The sequence below is a fragment of the Chanos chanos genome, chromosome 2, assembly GCF_902362185.1.
Source record: "Chanos chanos chromosome 2, fChaCha1.1, whole genome shotgun sequence".
Taxonomy (NCBI): Eukaryota; Metazoa; Chordata; class Actinopteri; order Gonorynchiformes; family Chanidae; genus Chanos; species Chanos chanos.
The window spans coordinates 26,826,272-26,843,822 of NC_044496.1; the positions used below are offsets into that span (position 1 = coordinate 26,826,272).

At 42.5% G+C, this 17,551-nt stretch overlaps 1 protein-coding gene across 2 annotated transcripts in view; it reads right to left on the minus strand.

The window, feature by feature from the left end:
• Positions 1 to 16,088, minus strand: part of yap1 (Yes1 associated transcriptional regulator) — a 26,861-nt gene extending 10,773 nt beyond the window's left edge. For both annotated transcript variants that reach the window (XM_030766521.1, XM_030766520.1), the window contains exons 1-3: positions 15,494 to 16,088; positions 13,937 to 14,172; positions 1,008 to 1,129 (exon numbers count right to left, since the gene is read on the minus strand). In XM_030766521.1, coding sequence (XP_030622381.1) covers positions 1,008 to 1,129; positions 13,937 to 14,172; positions 15,494 to 15,694 — 559 coding nt within the window. In that variant the 5' untranslated portion in view covers positions 15,695 to 16,088. The remainder of the gene's footprint in view (positions 1 to 1,007; positions 1,130 to 13,936; positions 14,173 to 15,493) is intronic.
• Positions 16,089 to 17,551: the final 1,463 nt, after the last annotated feature.

Below are 17,551 nucleotides of genomic sequence, written 5' to 3' on the forward strand. Positions count from 1 at the left end.
CAGTAGACACAAAGGAGGAGTAAATAGGGAGTTTGTACAGTAAATCACCTGTTGTCATTGTGCAATGACGATGGAAAAGACATTTCCTGGGAAGTGAATTCTTAGTGAAGAATTTTACGGCACTCTGTGCACGTATAGCTCAGATATTGGAATAACTGGAGAATGGAAGGCTACTGTTTTAATAATTATAAACCTGATAAGGATGATAAAAACTATGCAATTTTATTTCTTTGAGGAAGTGAGGGAAGGGGGTTGGGAAAGGGGGGGGGGTGTTGCAGATCTGTGACTTAGGAAACACCTAAACATGAGGGACAGGATCGGCCACGTTCTCCTACTCTAAAATCTTACCCGGGGCAAATTCCTGCCTGGACACAGACTGACAACCCTCAGAGAACTACTAACTGTCTAATTACTGCACACAGAAACCAAGTCAACAGGACACGAACAATAATATTAGTGCTTCAACATATTAACAGTTATCTATATCTACACATGTACACAACAATACACAAGTATTTTGAACGGTAAACACAATCTCCTTTTTTTCTGGTTCTTCTAATGAAATAGCAGGGAAGGAGGTGGGGAGTTTCAGTGGACCTTGCTGGTCTCATGTCCTTATTACTCCATAGTACAATCTGCATTCAAATACTATATGTTTTCAACTATGACCTGGAAACATTGTTTGTCCCATTTTTGCAAAATAGTAAAACAATTCTGCTAATGTACTTAATTTGTTGGAAAGAGTAAAGGACCTACACCTGTGCCTGATCATTTAAGAATGACAATTTATCAAAGAAAAAGAGTAAAGGACCTATATGTACACCTGTGCCTGACCATTTAAGAATGACAATTTATTAAAGAAAGAGGAGCAGTAAACAAGCGTAGCTGGTGAAAATGGACAGTAGTGAACAGTGTGTGCGTGATTGTGTGTTTACTAGGAGGGGTTGGAGGCAGTTAGTAGTGAACAGTGTAGACTGAACAGGGGGTGGACTGAGGACTCTGCGGACCTGTGGCAGGGTTCATCATGCCCTGTTGCTGCACAGGCACCGGACCGGCAGGAGGAGGCTGCTGGTTCATCTGGAGTAAGGCCTTACGTGGGTCCTGCCAGGTAGTAGTCTGGTCGAGATGGCTGAGGAGAGACAAAGAAAGAGAAATAAGATACGAGCAAAAGATCATTTCAACGGCATTTAACTTTACTAAGAGCCAAGAAAATGACATGTAAATAAAATTAAAAAGCAAGATATTACGCATTGCTTTCAGGTAACTTAAAAAGGGACTGGGTGAAAGTATAACTGAGTGGAATATGACAAAAGGCACTAGATATTTGGTTTTGCAGTTGAAGACAGATTAGAATACCAGACTATCTTTGTAGACAGAGTAATACTGTTCCTATTTGGTTAGTTTTTCAGAGGGATAGGTATGTGCCGTGCTCAAATAAAAATGGAATAAGTAATTTTCCAAGAACTTTGCAGACATCAGCAAATAAGACACCATTTTAACACCCTTTTTGGGCTGGTTGGGAAGTAACTCTGCCCACATAGAAAAGTTTTGTCAGATGAAACTAAAAGAGGTTTGTGCCAGATATCCCAGCAGCCCCCAGTCAGCTCTCTGTAAACGATGACGTGAGCTCCTTGAACCCAAATCCGCTCTGTCTGCTCAGTTATAAATAGACAAGAGAACATTTCACAAAATTTAGGCTACAATTCCCACCCGCACCAATTTCGGGGGGGAAAAAAAAAGTTTCGAAACTAAACGCATATCAGAGAAACGAAGTAATTACAGCCAGCTGTAAGTCATAAAGCTAACTTTTGCCCCAATTTCGTGAGTTCTGATTGCACACACACATATTATTCAGCTTTAGTGTCTTCAAAAAAAAAAAAAAAAGGCAGAGTATTCTGGAGGAAAACAGACCTGTGGAGCAACAACACCAAGGAGGCTAAGCACTTTGTCAAAAAACAAAACCCTCCTCCTCCTCGTCTCCTACTCACACGCACGCACACACGCACACACACACACACACACACAGTTGCTTATTTAATCACTCGCACTCTAAACACAAAGCAGAGACAGAAGGAGTGAACAGTCCCAGGCAGTGGCTCTTGTGAAGTGATTTTTTCTCTCTCTCTTGGTTTGCTGCACTTAAAGGTTAGGCAATCCGTCACATGTAAGGCTTGGATAATCACCACTGGGAAACTAGGCCTTTTGAAATTATTCAGAAAGTCAGAAAGTAGACACACACACACACACACACACACACACACACACCCCTCCAGGCTAACAAAGAAACAACATAGTGTACAACATAAGTCAGCTGTTCCTATGTGTAGATTAAAATGATACAATTGAATTCAAACTCTCAGAAGGCACTGTAAAACACAATACTAGTACTTCTGCTTCATGTCCAAGCAAAAATGAACACTTCTAAAAAGTAAACAACAGTAATCAGCAAATAATAACTGCATATACAACTTTCAAGGCCACCTCCAGAAAAAAAAAATCCTTTTCTAAAAGAAGAAGAAAAAAACCAACAGTAAAAACAAAAGGAAAGTGAAGCAGGAGGGTGGAGTGGGGGCAGACCGTAGCAGAGCGGCTATGTGAACAGTGTGGAAGCATTTCTAATTATTGCTTTGTGAGGACTTGTTGCTTGATTAAGATGGAAAGCTAATAGAGTAAAGGCTTCTCTCCCCATGGCGGGCGCCCTCTCCATTCAGCCCCGGAGGCAGTGCTCGGCCTCCTCGCCGGGGGGCTTTTCTCCTGGAGGGTACAGGGACAAACTGGAGTGCCAGAGGCCTTTAACAAACTGGCGCCACATAGACAAATGCTTTCACCTGCTGGACAAAGACGCAGACTGAGCTACGACCCAAAACCCTGCCATTCACCCCCCCCCTCAAAAAAACCCCCAAAACAAAACAAAAAACAAAACAAAACAAAAAACACTATCCATTTAAGATAGTTCTTCTCATAGCTCAAGTATAGAGATATGGTGTGAACTGCATGTACAACACAGAGGTGCTTTGGGAACTATGGTATCGCGGTTTGAATAATTCAGTAAATCAAACTCTGTAATGCATGGGGACCAAAAGGTTTTCATCAAAGTCCTTTAAAACAGTCTTTTACTGTTGTATGTTAGTAGTCATGATAAAATAGCTTTATCCTTTGTCCTGCTATACATAAACAGGAATTGCCAACTGTTGGTGTCCAAAAGTTAAAGTGTTCAATTTAGAGAACCAGTTACCCTCAGAGGTAATTCCTGTCTGTCTGTCTGATAGTCTGTCTGTCAGGCATAGAAATCAAAGAAAGAGAAAGATGGATAGAGAAACAGACAGGGACAGAGAGAGAGACAGAGACAGAGAGAGCAAAAAGACAGAGACAGAGAGAGAGAGAAAAGAGAGAGACTGACTCAGCACTTCTATCTCTCCTCACTAAGCCAGCCATTTTCAACCTCCTCATGATTATGCTCTACTGATCAAAGGCCCTGCCAACTACTCCCCCAACACACACACACACACACACACACACACACACCCAGGAAGACAGCCCACCGCAGACATGAGGGAGAGGGGCCTCAATGAGGAGGGTCATGGGGGAAGGAGTGACGACTGTTGAACGAACAAAAAAAAAAAAAAGAAAGAAAAGAAACAGAAGAGGAAAAGAAGGGGAAAAAACAACTACGGAAGCAATTCCTCTGAACTCCATTTGCTGAATGAATTGCTGTGGTCCTGGTACACTCTATGTCACCCTGAACCCTCCCCCACCCCCCTGCCTTAGCTGGAAACTCTGACAGAGACAGGGAGAGAAGGGAGGGGAGAGGAGTGGAGGGGAGGAGAGAGAGAGAGAGCGAGACAGACAGACAGACAGAGACAGAGACAGCCAGCTGAGGGCAGAGAAAGAGAGCTGGTTTTAATTGGTACACAGGATGTTTGGTGTGGAAATTTGCTCTTAGGTTTCAGTGAGGGTAGAAACAGATTCAGTCACACAGGTGGGCTTTATTAGGCCTGAGAGCTCCACTGAAGCCGGACCCCAGGCCTGACCCTGTCTGAGTCACTCAACTCGCTCTCAAAACACTCAAACTCAAACGCACACACACACACACACACACGTACTCTGTGGCTCTGTAGTGTTACATCCATTTTCAACGCTACAGACATGAACTGGGCTAACAGAGCAAAAGCATGGTTGCCATGCTTTACATAAGAGCTATAGTTAATCTTCTAAGAGAAATGGGTCAGATTTAAGATGTTATGCAAAGGTCTTATATATTATCTTTATTTCTCCCCTTTTAACACTGATATCTCTTATTTGTTCATGCAGTTTGAGAATCATGAGAACTATAATTTCGTAAAACTAAGAAAGCATTTAGAAACGTAGATGTATTAACAACATACTTACTTACTTACTTACACACACACACACACACACACACACACACACACAATGTGGTTTTTGTAGTCAGGAACACAGCACAATGCGCGTGCCAAGACCATATTACTACCTTTCTGCCTGTGCTTGCAATGTTCTCTCTATATTTACAACACATATTATTAAAGAACTTTATAATGAACCAAAGTACCTTCTTTGCTCTCAGCATTGGACAGGTTTGGGAATGTACCATAAAACAGGAGAGAAAGGACTAGAACACCTTCCAACAGAAACAAAGAAAAATAGAAAAATATTCATATTTGCAGTGTCAGTTTTTTTCTCTTTTGGTGTGAGGGGAAATGTATTCTTGAAGAGAGTATTCCATCTGAAATATCTAGATTTACAACTCAAAAGATGTTTTATAGTGGTGGGAAATCTGCCCCATTTTCCCCGCACTGAATAAATGTACCGAATCAAGGGTTCTGAGGAGAGCCTGAGGTTGAGGTTTCCATTCAGAAGGATGGTCAATAAGTGACCAGGCTTGGTCATCCATCAGTGGAATCTGACCATGCTGTCCATTCACACACTATAAACTCATACCTATGGCAACAGCTTGTAGCGCTTTCTGAGGGACAAACACAGTCTAAGTCACAGATACCTCTCCCTCTTGTTAAAGGCCTTGGTCAGGGCTATAATCTGACATTATGGGAGTTTGTGAGGGCCAGTAACAAGGACAAAGGGAGAGACAGTTTAATGGCTGCTCCGCTCAAGGAGAACCTTGTTGTCCTTCAGATTTTAACACAAGCATTGACAAGGGCACAAGATCACTGCAAACGTCCCCTCCCTTCATAAGACACGGTTTAGATGAAAGAAAGAGAAAGGAAGAGGAAGAGAGAGAGAGAGAGAGAGAGAGAGAGAGAGGGAGAGACAAAGAGAGAACTGTAACCTTTAAACAGCCATGGCATGTCCCAAATGTATTCATAACTTATGTGGAAGTCAGGATTTCCTGCACAATCTAAGGCAGCAGCTCCTCCAATCCTGACTAAACTAGACCTGGGTTACCACCACTGCCACCACCACTAACAGAGCCAAGCCGGGGGGGGGGGGGTTCTCTTTCTCTCCAGTTGTCATCACCCACCTCCTCTGAGGAAGTCGGAAAGCGGGGGAGGAGCTGAGCAAACTCAGCCCCTGGACCCACCCGAGCGCTCGACGGTGCTCTGATTGATGGCCCAATTATCAGGGCCCTGTTTATTGTGCTGCTGTTATTTATAACATAGTCATGCTGGATTAGGACCTGACCAAAGAGAGACTGGGGGTGGGGTGAGGTGAGGTGGGGTTTGGGAATGGGGGGGCGGGGGGGGGGCGGGGTCTGCTTACAGGCCTAACAAAAGCTTAATGCCCTCTGGAACCCTGCCTAAACACACTATGCCCTCTTCTCCTGCACACAACGTTTATGAATTTACTTTTTTTAAAACAAGTACGCGACTTTAGAGGAAGACCCGGGCAATACTGACCAATCTGTTGTCGTGGGAGAGAGAAGAGTGAAGAACAAATGCCTTATTACCTCTCCATCTATCAGAAACAAGACTGAGCTAAGGAATAGCATGTAGCTTCACTGCAGCCAACATCATTTTTATTTTAGCAGTGGTTGTTTAATCCTTCTGAAAAAGGCTAAGAAATTTGAAAGACCAAAAAAAAAAAAAAAATACACAGTTCAAAGCAGATCAAAGTGATCTGAGAGTCCAGAGATTATTTGGTACTAAAATGGAAGCATACATTTCAATTTACGTCTGAGTAATTTAGTATTATTACAGTGGACCTTCCACTCTGCTATGACTAGCAACAAGGGCAGACTCCGAGAGACGTGAACACTCTGCCCGAAGCTGGCCGGGACAACCAAGCCATCCCTCCATCAGCAGGACATCATCAGCGGAGATTACTGGGCCGACCCCAGTGACCTCGTGGCTGGATTTAAGTTCCTCTTTGAAGGAAGGCTCATATCACCAGGGGCCCACTAACAAAGCTCCCAAAGAACAGACAGTGAGGGACAGGATCACTGCTGGGGGAGCCTAAGAGAGAGAGAGAGAGAGAGAGAGAGGGAGGGAGAGGGAGAGGGAGAGGGAGAGAGAGAGAGAGAGCGAGAGTCACCAAGCCAGACACATCAGCCCTCGCAGAATGCAAACTTACATTGACAGCACAACTGTTTATGCCAATGTTTGGAAAGCTTTGGGATTTAGGAAACACTGATGTATCCTTCTAAAGAGCACACACTCTCTCAAACGCCTGCAGTTCCAGTGTTGTCCGTCTCATCGTGCTTTTAATAAATGGAGGTAGTGGGAAGTTTATGAAGTGAATGAGAAAAGAAGAGAAAAGTCTTTGTGTGAACGGAGGTGGAGTGACAGTGGGTGCACTGAAGGCCAAGGGAGAGGTGTCAAATCAGGACTCGGTAAACAGGGGTCTGGCTCGTTCTTGCTGACACGCTGACACACACACACACACACACACACACACACACACACACACACACACACACACACACACACACACAGAGCTCTTCAACAGGAAGAAGCTTGTCTGTCTGTGTGTGTGGTCAACAGACCAAAAGTTTGACAAACACAAATCTGCTCCAAATGACGGCTTCACGCCGGCTCTACAGCAAACCTTTAACCCCATACTCGCCGACTATGCTCGAATACAGTAACAAAACAAAGTTTTCAAAACGCAGAAATAAAAAAGCAACACCATTAAAAATAATTAGTCTAATGGCAAACTGTAACAAAACAACAACCACAGTCAACATTCAGAGAGTCTGAATAATATATATACTACAGATCAACCAATAATATTGCCAGTCCCTGCTTTCGATAATAAAATATTGTAAGATAATCACAATTTTGGGGGGGGGGGGGGGGGGGGGGGGGGGGGGGGGGGGGGGGGGGGGGGGGGGTGCACAACAATATTTCTGCAGTCCAATAGATAACAGAGAGGCTGATACTGTGATGGCCATACATGTGCGCTAAAAAAAACAAGAGTGAAGGGGGGCATACCCTTAGACAGACAGCTTACCCTTAAATACCTCCAAACCCATCTCAGTACATCAGTACACTGCATCGGAGAATCTACCAGTAGGAATAAGCCTATATGTAAATCAGCTATTTTGGGTGCTTGGGAACTGAAGAGCATGACACAACATCTACACGCAGTCAGGGGTTACATCTGTAAATCCTCATCAATCAAATCAAATCCATTCACTATTTACTGGATATGGGGTATTAAGGAAGAGGAAAAAGATATTTGGAAATGTCTTCGTGTAGGTATATGTGTGTAGTCACAATCAAAATAGTGCAGTGGTTGTTGGTAAGAAAGGCATTTAAAGCAAACAGAGTGTGTCTAGACACGCAGTAAAATGTACCCACTGCCTGAAGCACCACCACAAACTCAACCCGACTCCTAGTGCAAGCGGGACTGAATAAACTGCAGACAAAAGGCTATTTGTGAGTGTGTGTGTTTTTGTGTGTGTGTGTGTGTGTGTGTTTGTGTGTGTGAGAGTATGTGTTGTGAACTTTTGCACATATGCTCTCAATCATAATGCAATGCTAGTAAACTGAGCTCCAATACACGGTATTTTCTGCATTTGAAACATCTGGAGTATCTGCAGATGTTGATGTGTATGTGCCTTAAACTATAGGCTCACCCTATTTCGTGAACCATTTACCCTCAAGGCAAGTCGGTGTGGACTATGCCACCATAATTCAGATTCAATATGATATCAATAGACTAGAGAAGGTCACAGAGGCATATCCGCAAACTATCAACTGTTGAATGGTTTGAAAATTAAACTTATTCCAGCACAAAGTGCAGGACAGAACACCCACACACAGGATCCAAGAACATCTTTCCAATGTGGCCTTTTTGGCAATTTCAACACTATGAATTAATGAGGCAAATGCGTCACAAAATAACAAGACCAATTTAAGTCTTTTGATTGGCTAAAATGCACCATACAGCAGCAAGTTAGAAGACTCATCAGTTTATCAGGTCTGTGAGCAAATCTTCCACCAAGAAGAACTAAAAGCTTACCAGGCCTACAGACATGCATAAGACTTCACAAAGAGGAGACTTGTCCTCATGCAGCTGACAGCTGTTTAAAGGTGTTTAAAGATGAACATCCACTTTATCTGATTTAGGTGTAACTTTAACCCCATTGAAACCAAGACGAAATTATCTCTCCGTCCCCCCTCCCCTCCTGGCAACTACAACTTGAGAGTTCAACCATTTGTTACAAACAGAGATCTCATTGGTCAAGACACACCTTCGTCTAATGATTAAATATGTGTTTGTGTGTTTCCTTCTTTTGCTGTGCTTTTGAAACTGGAGGTTGGAGGCTGTAGCTCTAGGGAGTAACACAGGAGTGCTCCTAATCAGAGAACTGACCCCCACCTCCTCCCAAACTGCTGGGCCCAGGGACCATACCCCTGAGGGCTTTACTCTGCTCTGGCTGCCCCCCCCCTTCACCCCCCCCACCCCCCCCAACCTAAAGCCCCATTCAAGCACTGTGTTTAATAAGACCACGGAAGCCCTGATTAGTTCCTGGACTTTGCCACATTCTCCAAATTAGAATCCTTCATTAGTTTATGACCCCAGTCTTAGACCCAAGTACCCCCAACCCCCAATTTCCAGAGATACCCCTCTTGTAACGCTCCCTCCCGTGTCTATTTGATGGTCTCACAAACAGGCAGGCGAGAACTAAACAAGGTACCCCCCCACCCCAAACACCCTCCCCCATGCATTGTAAATCAAAGCACAGAGCAAACTTCTAGAGAGAAAGAGAGAGAGAAAAAAAAGGAAAGGTCAAAGAACCATGTTGACCTTTTCCCACTCCTCCCTTCTACTGAGTATTTTTTTTTCCTTAATGAAAATAGACTGATCACTAGATAGAGTAAGAGAGAGAGAGAGTATGGGAGAGGGAGAGAGAGAGAGAGAGCGTTCAGTTAAAAAAAATGCACCTCACCTCTCTCCAAAACAACACTCCCCCCCCCCCCCCCCCCCCCCAAATCTACACCACCAGAAGACCACAGGCACATCAGCCCTCTCTCTTTCCTGCTCTCCTCAGGGTCACTATTACCCCTTTTCCACTGCCGCGGTGCCGGTGCCGGTGCCCGATCGAGCACCGGGGCCGCGCTTTTCCACTGACAAAATACTGGTGCCGGAGCCGAAAAGCTGGCACCGGCACGGCACCACAGAATTGCTGGTCCCAAAAGTTGGAACCGCTGACGTCAGAGGCTATGCAAATAAAAACCACGCGAGAACCAATCAGTTCAGCGTTTGATACGTGACGTTCTTTAGAGAGGCGGGAGTAACAAAAAACGTCTGACCAAGTAGCGGTAGGCTATAGGATATTTGTAGCATGAAACTAGGTATATGATTAAAAGATGCATGAGTAACAATTTGTGTCTACATCAATACGGGCTGTTGTTTACATGTTACATGAACGTAGTCGGACCCAGAGTGGTAGAAAAAGACACTCTCTCTCTCTCGGCTCTGGCTGGTGCAAAAAAAAACACCGCATGCAGACCTTCATTTAAACACTCGTTTTAACTTTTGAGCTAGGTGACAGACTTACTATTTTCATGAATTTTGCCCCAAGAACGAAATGGTATGGGACAAAATTCGTGAGGTGTTTCGCTGTGTGGAAGCCTAGCGTAAAAGTAAATTTATAAAGAGCAAGCAGATGCGCTCTGTCTGACATTATTTTTTCCCCACGGAAATTACCCAAACTTTCGCTATATGTAGCGTTCGGTTCCCAAACCAGTGGAAATGCGGGCCGGTTCTCAAAAGGCACCAAGGCAGCACTGGCTCCGCACGGGCACGGGCACGGGCACCAGCACCGTTGTAGTGGAAAAGAGACATATCTGAGACCAGTCACAGGCTCCATGACCATGGAGATAACAACTGGAAACTCTTCAGAAATACATCCACATAATCTGGTTTAAAAATGAGTGATTTCTAAAGTAGTACAAAAACTGCCTTCAAAAATTGGCTACAACTGTCAATGTTCATTTTGTCAGTTTCCCATCCAGTCATGAGTGAATTTAATGCACTCAGTGATCTAGCAAACCTGCTTTATGTTAACTATTAACAAAACAAAAGCAGGGCGACCACAACCTAAACAAAACGACATGAGAATTTAGATGTGAGGCCAAAGACGACATGACCATCAAACTCACTCTCATTATAAAATGGGTCTATAATTCTATTTTTTGTCTGTAGGCTGAATAATGTTTGACTGTATCATAAGCCAAACAGGGACTGCACCATTCTCATCACACTCCCTCTGTTCAGCTCTCCTTTAACTCTGCCCACAGCATGTGTGTGCGTGTGTGTGTGTGTGTGATCACCTATGATGTCATAAAGACCTGCAGGAGCTTTCAGCCCTGCCGAAACAGAAAGCCATACCCTCGTTGGTAAGAGTAAGTATGACTCACCGTTTGCTATACACTCATTCTACATGAGCGTCCCTTAGAACACCACACACACACAGCTTCCACAAATACACTCCCTACTTATCAGCCATCCACTACATCAAAGGCCAGGAAATGGCAAAAAAAAAAAAAAGGCGCAGAGTAATCATGTGTATATGTACACGTGTATGTACGTGTATGTGTGTATGTGTGTGTGTGTGTGAGAGAGAGAGCGAGAGATGACTGTAATGGTCACCTGAGTGTAACATGAGCTGAGGTTACAGTCTAAACCTGGTTGGCTAACTCTGCTCTGACCCCCCCCCCCCCCTCCCGCTCCTGTTTATAAATAGGAGAGAAGGGTTTTTTTTGCCCCCCCAAATGGGTTTGCTCAGGTTGCCCCTTGCTCCAGATCAACTGTTGACTCTTTGATCTTCGCCGACAACCAGAGGACGTTTCAGCAGCCACAAGAAATGGCCAGAGAACTTCAACTTCTCATTTTTCTTTTTAAGACAGAAAAAAACAAAATTAAAACAAAACTATATAGATGTGGAGATAAGTCCAGTAAGATGGAGAAAACACAAACTGTGATTAATTAGCTGTAATGTGTTGAGGATGAGATGAGAAGCTGTTTAAATTTAATTAATTAGTGGTTTTAAATATATTACATGTATGTGTTTGTGTCCCTTATCAGAGTTGAACTCATTCAATGTGTAGCATGAAGCACTACATTCACTTGAACACAGACAAATAAAGTTTCTATGCCCTGCCTGCAGAGATAAAATAATTTCAATCAGATGTGAGACATTTAAATCAACAAGCCTGACAGAAGGTCATAAAGACCACTGTATTAAAAAAAAAAGACAAAAAAGGAAAAAAACAACAACAACAAAAACGAGGAAGCTGTTGACCAACTTAATCAGAATCCTGTGGGAAAGTTGGCCACAAACAGTGCTGAAGTCAACAATAAACAGAGGGAAGAAGAGAGTAACCCTTTCGTCTCTCCCTGGCTCTCTCTCTCTCTCACTCTCTCTCTAACCCCAAACAAAGAGCTGAAGGGGAGGGGGAAATGGGGCCACTGGCAGGGGAAGGTTTGGATTCCCTCAGTCTCATTTGTGCATTGAAGCAGTTGAAGACACAGTGTATGGAGATCAAACAATGCCCACACACAGAGAGAGGACCCCTAAAGTGTGCGTGTGTGTGTGTGTGTGTGTGTGTGTGTGTGTCTGTGTCTGTGTACTTGGAAAACCTTTCAAAATGGATGATGTGGGCAGAAGATCAGTCTTTTATATTTTTTCTTTTTTCTTGTAGTTGACTCTTAAGCAAAAGAGAAAAAAAGTGATGACCACATTTGGAAACATCTTCCAACTCTCTGCAGTAAGAAAAAAAAAGTTCATGTCTACAGGATTAGTCTTCCTCTATTGTCTAACGCACTTAAGATCTGGGAGGTTTCCAGACTTTAGCTTAAGTCTGACGAGCGTCTGCACGAGAGGCCTTTTTCTCCTCCAACCCCCGCCAACCCTTTGCACTCTTTCTGCAAATCTGGCCCAAACCAAGCAGATGTTGTCCAGATGTTCCTCTCACAAACATCTGGTTCTGAGAACTTTCTTTTTTATCATGAGTAAATTTGAGGGTAATCATGTTTGTCCAGAACCAGTTGGTCAAATGGTGATCAATGTTAGACAACCAAAGGCTTTTTTGTAACAAACATATCAGCAATTAGTGTGTGGAGAAAGTAATTTGGGTTGGACAGTGTTTGGCAGAACTTGTGAGATATCAGACTTTCATAGACTGAATTATAAAAAGCACAGAGGAGAAAAAAGTGAATCGTCATCATTGAAACAAGGCAATTGATGGATACCAACAACTACTTATGACGATTTAACTATAGCTCTCAACTTAAAAAAAAAAAGTAAAGTTAAACCACAGTGACCATCAAGAGTCTTCAAACCCTTTAAGAAAAAACAAAAAACAAAAACAGTAAAACAGACAGACTAAGCTCCTTTCGCCCTCTCCCTCTTTCCCTTCCTGCTCCTGTTCCTGTTCTGCTGCAGCTCTATTCCTCTCTACCCCTCAGCCTGCCTGCCTGCCTGCCTGCCTGCCTGCGGATGAGTACTGTGGCTGGGACTACCTCCTCCTGTGGCCAGGCAGATGAGTTTAGCAGGCCAGCCTGTCCTCTTGCTCACTCATGCTGCTACACTGTGCCTTTGTTCCTGCCTGAAACCCGATCCGCGCGCGCGCACACACGCACACACACACACACACACACACTAAGCCTAAGCACTGAGGCTAACATAGGGGGGAGACTAGCTCAGGGCTGGCCAATCACTGAATCTGTATTTACAGAGAACATTGGAGACACTCGTCTGCAGTTTGTGTATTCCAGCTTAAGATTGGGTTACTTATTCTGTTGACCAGCAAAGATCATCATTTCTGTCCATTCAATACCACATCTAAGAGAGACTGTGAATTCTGTCATAGTCTGACTGTGGTTTAGCATTGGCACTAAGACAAAATGGTTTAACCATAACAAAACACCACAATGCTCTGTTTGTAAGGAGCTACCTCAAGTATTAGTGACATTTCCCTAGTTTAGTATTTTCGAGACCATCAACCATGAATTTGATAGTGTGGAAAACACAAGGGAAATACTGTTTCCAGTTGATGTGTTAAGAAAATAAATGCTCTCCCTGCTTTAAGCCAAAGGTAAATCAGAAAACTCAGATGACTTGCATTTTAACATCAACACAATAATAATTGAGCATTCAACCTACATGTGAGCATTATGTCAGTTGACAAGTGTGAGTCATCAGCTCGCAAGCTTCAAAAGAAAAAAAAAAAAAAAAAGCAGAGTTTCATTTGAGGGCCCAAGTTTCTAAATTACTCTGTAAAATAAAATAAGCAGAAAAATCTTTTAAAAATAAGCAGAAGAAACACTTGTACCTATACCTTTTATCAATTTTTACAGGTTTTTCAAGGTAGAGTTTTACCATTCACCATAAAGAAGCAGAAGGTCAACAAACTGAATCAGGCGCAATCATACGTAATAGTGAACGTGTCGCAAGAGTAAATTCAGTCAGTTACGTGATGTCCCAAAGGCTGAACCTTGACTGACTTACTTGAGGAAGTATCTCTGGCCTGAGGCGGTCTTGGCCATCTCCCAGCCGGGGGGTAGGGGGACATCATCGGGGATCTCGTAGGAGGACTGGCGTAGGTGCTGAGGTGAGGCACCTGCAGCCGGCATGCCAGGCAGGTTGCCAGGTGTCACCGTGCCCAGCTGAAGGGAGGCAGGGGAGGAGTGTGCCCGAACATGCTGGGGGGTTAGGGTACCAGCGGTGCCCGCATCTGTGCTAGCCTAGATAGGGTTAAAGCAAAGAGAGGGCTCAGAGACAGGCTGAGAGAGAGCCGAACACTAAAGTTATTCACCGAGTTTTAGGCTGAGTCACTTCAGCCCTTTCGCTGAATCAACAGTCAGTGACCTGTGACTGTACGAACAATGAAGAAGCAACTCTTGAACTGCATCAATGAGATTCCCGGAAAAGTCTGATATGGGGTATTTAAATGTGAAATAAAGTGACTATTAGATGGAGTGAAAAGCTGATGAGTACAAAGGCACCACTTCAGCTCTAGCTTCGACTGTAAGGTTAGGTGAATATTACATAAACACTATGGGCTACAGACTGGAAATAATGTTTCCTTTCGAGAGCATATTCTCCTATATTTAAGCAAAATATTAAAATGGATACTACACTAGGGGGAAATTCAAAATAATCTCACATTTTTTAATTCTTTGTATTTTGTATTTTCTGAACACTATTAAATATGATATCTCAATGGTAAATATCACTTAAGTTTTACAGACAACTTTCTTTCAATATTTATTACGTTAAGGAATAAATAAATGTGCAAGAAAGGTTTCAGTACTAAAGGTGCGACTGCTTTCACTCCTGATAACTGTGAAATGTCTGAGGGACTTTTTTGTCACGTTTGGCTTCCCATTAAACGCAGTGTGCTGGCCCAAGGAAACCTACAGGACAACTCAAACTCGTCTGCGCTTGTATGAGAGGCCTCTGCGCATGTGCACTGTGTAGACTAAGCCTTCCAAGATGATAGGTTGGAAAAAACATGATATTGTAGTTATGGAGGGCTGGGAAACTGTGTAGCAGAAAGTAGCCAAATTCATCAGCGCCCCCCAATCCATCCCGCACCCCCCAAATCCATCGACTTCAGTATACACCTTCATCACCACTCATAAATTGGACATTGTACTTAGACAGAAGATGCATTAGACAAACAACGATGCGGTATAGAATTATCCCACATACTGAAACTGTGTTTACAGATAATACTGTTTACTAATAATATTAATTTATAATGTCTGTAAATGTTACACAATAACATGTGGGTTGAATAATGCAATTTATTTGTTATTGCACAAATTCCATGTCGTAAACATATTTCTTGTAAAAAAAACAAAAAAAAAAAAACAATGCAAGGATATTATGAATTTTGACTGTTTTATATGTGTTGCAAAAATGATAAATATTTAGCCTAAATGCCTATATTATATCAATACTGTATCATAAGCATTGAAAGACAGCAGACTGGTTTAAGAGTCAATACGAGGAGAAAAAAATATGGGAAATAGTTTGTGGTTACTGTGGGGGTGGTCTTACTTGTCTGGAGTGGGACTTAGGCTCAGGCGGCTTGAAGAAGGAGTCTGGTAGCTTTCTCATCCTCATGGGTACGGAGGGGGGTACAATCGCATTTTTCGGGTTCATTACAGCGTTAAAAAGAGCTTCCAAATCGGTCTCTGAATCACCCCGAACATGGACGATTTGATGGCCGGCAGGAGGGTTGTGCTGGCTCGGATCCATGGTTCCACAGAGCGTAAAAAATAATAAAGCGCCGGAAAACGGTGTCAAAAGTCGGGAATAGAAAATAGAACTGCAACCATAAAACCTCTAAAAAGTTAATCCAACTTCTTCGTGCCTCATTCAAAAAACTTCTCCTCGTTTCTCCGCAGTATTAATTATCCAAGCTTTGCGAAAAATATACCTTATTTTTTCTGTTTCGGGAGGACGCACTGGCCAATCTGGAAACGCGCATATCTACATAACTTTCACCCTTTAACCTTTCATAAACTCGAAGAAAGTTTCTATTTCTATCGAGTAACCTAACACATCAAAATGTATCAATATCCGTCTCCCAAAGTTTCGGAACTTTAAATGAAGACATGAGACGTAGATGTACTGCGTACTGAAATCAGTGCCTCCTCACTAACCAAACTTTTTTTTTCCCTCAACTTCTTCTCAAACTTTGGGCAGGACATCAAACTTTATGACTCATGTGATCGCTGACTCAGAGCAGGCGGGGCTTCGTAATTAATCGGGAAGAGCAGGACTGTTTAAAGTCACAACACCCCCCTTTCGTTTGGGAAGGCCAAACGTTTGGGGTGCAACTTTGCATCAGCATAGAATTTGATCATTTTAAAATTTTGTTCGTCATTTCGTCACTTATACGCACGCACCATGTAATTTTGTTATATATACACAATCCCTTTTCCCGTCCCTTTTTTCTGAAATGATTTGTATGTCTGTTTCAAACAGCTGATATCATACTCTAAATGAGGCTATAGTGAAAATGGTATAGGTTATTCTCTGGGTGGTCATAATGAGAGGGTTCTCACAACTTTGTATAGATGTAAAAATATTACAACATAGGCGATTCGCGTAGTATTGTTAATATCGAGCGTCTATTTTAAGCTCTTCAGATATGGTGGGATTCAGAGCAAGTTTGATGGCGAATGCTCTTGCCCCATTAATATATTGTATTAACATAATAAATAATTATCCTCAATTCAAATATGAATAAGTGGAGTTAAATATGAATAGTAGTGTTAGTCCTAATCGACAGAATCTCATTAAATAAAATAAACACAACTGCACATCAAGCACTCTGTTCATCGGGAATAAAGAAATAAATTGTTGTGCTTTCTTTGCAGCGCCACAGAAAAAGTAGTGCCATGCAGTTCCCATAATTGTTATGCAAATGATCCTCTTCGCTCCATTGAGAAATCATTTTGTCAAGACTCAACCCGTGTGGACGCAGAGGCTCCGCTCCGTTCCCATACATTGAGCGAATGAATGATTACGAATCCTTATTTAATCCTCCGCGGGAACTGTAAAAGCATGAATATATTAGGAAAGTTACTTTGAACATCTCCCTTTTAGCGAGGCTAGCCACGTTTAAGCCGGCCACAACAGTTCTACCCTGGGAAGGCTCTATAGAACTCTCCCCTCATCCTGTGGATATGGCTCGATGCCAGTAATTTCATTTTGACATATTATAATAACATTAAATTATATTAAAATGTTATATTGAGGAATATTTGTGATCGTGAATCTTTCAACATCTATTTGATAATGATGGAAACTTCCCATAGTACCCCCCAAACCCTAAAAGAAATACTTGCAAATGCTAAGTATCAGTTTATTTATTTAAATTATTATCTACCAGCTGAAAAATAAACAAAAACGATTTCAGTATTTTACTGAGATACTTAAGATGTTCAAAAATATTTAGGATGTTTACACAGAGATTCTAAGCTTCTAAACATCTACAATGATCTGTAAAAAAATAATAAATAAGTAAAAAAAAATAAATAAAAAAGGGATGTTGAAAACATGAGTTAATTTTACTCATATTGTCACAGAGTTAGTTTGTAATTCTGT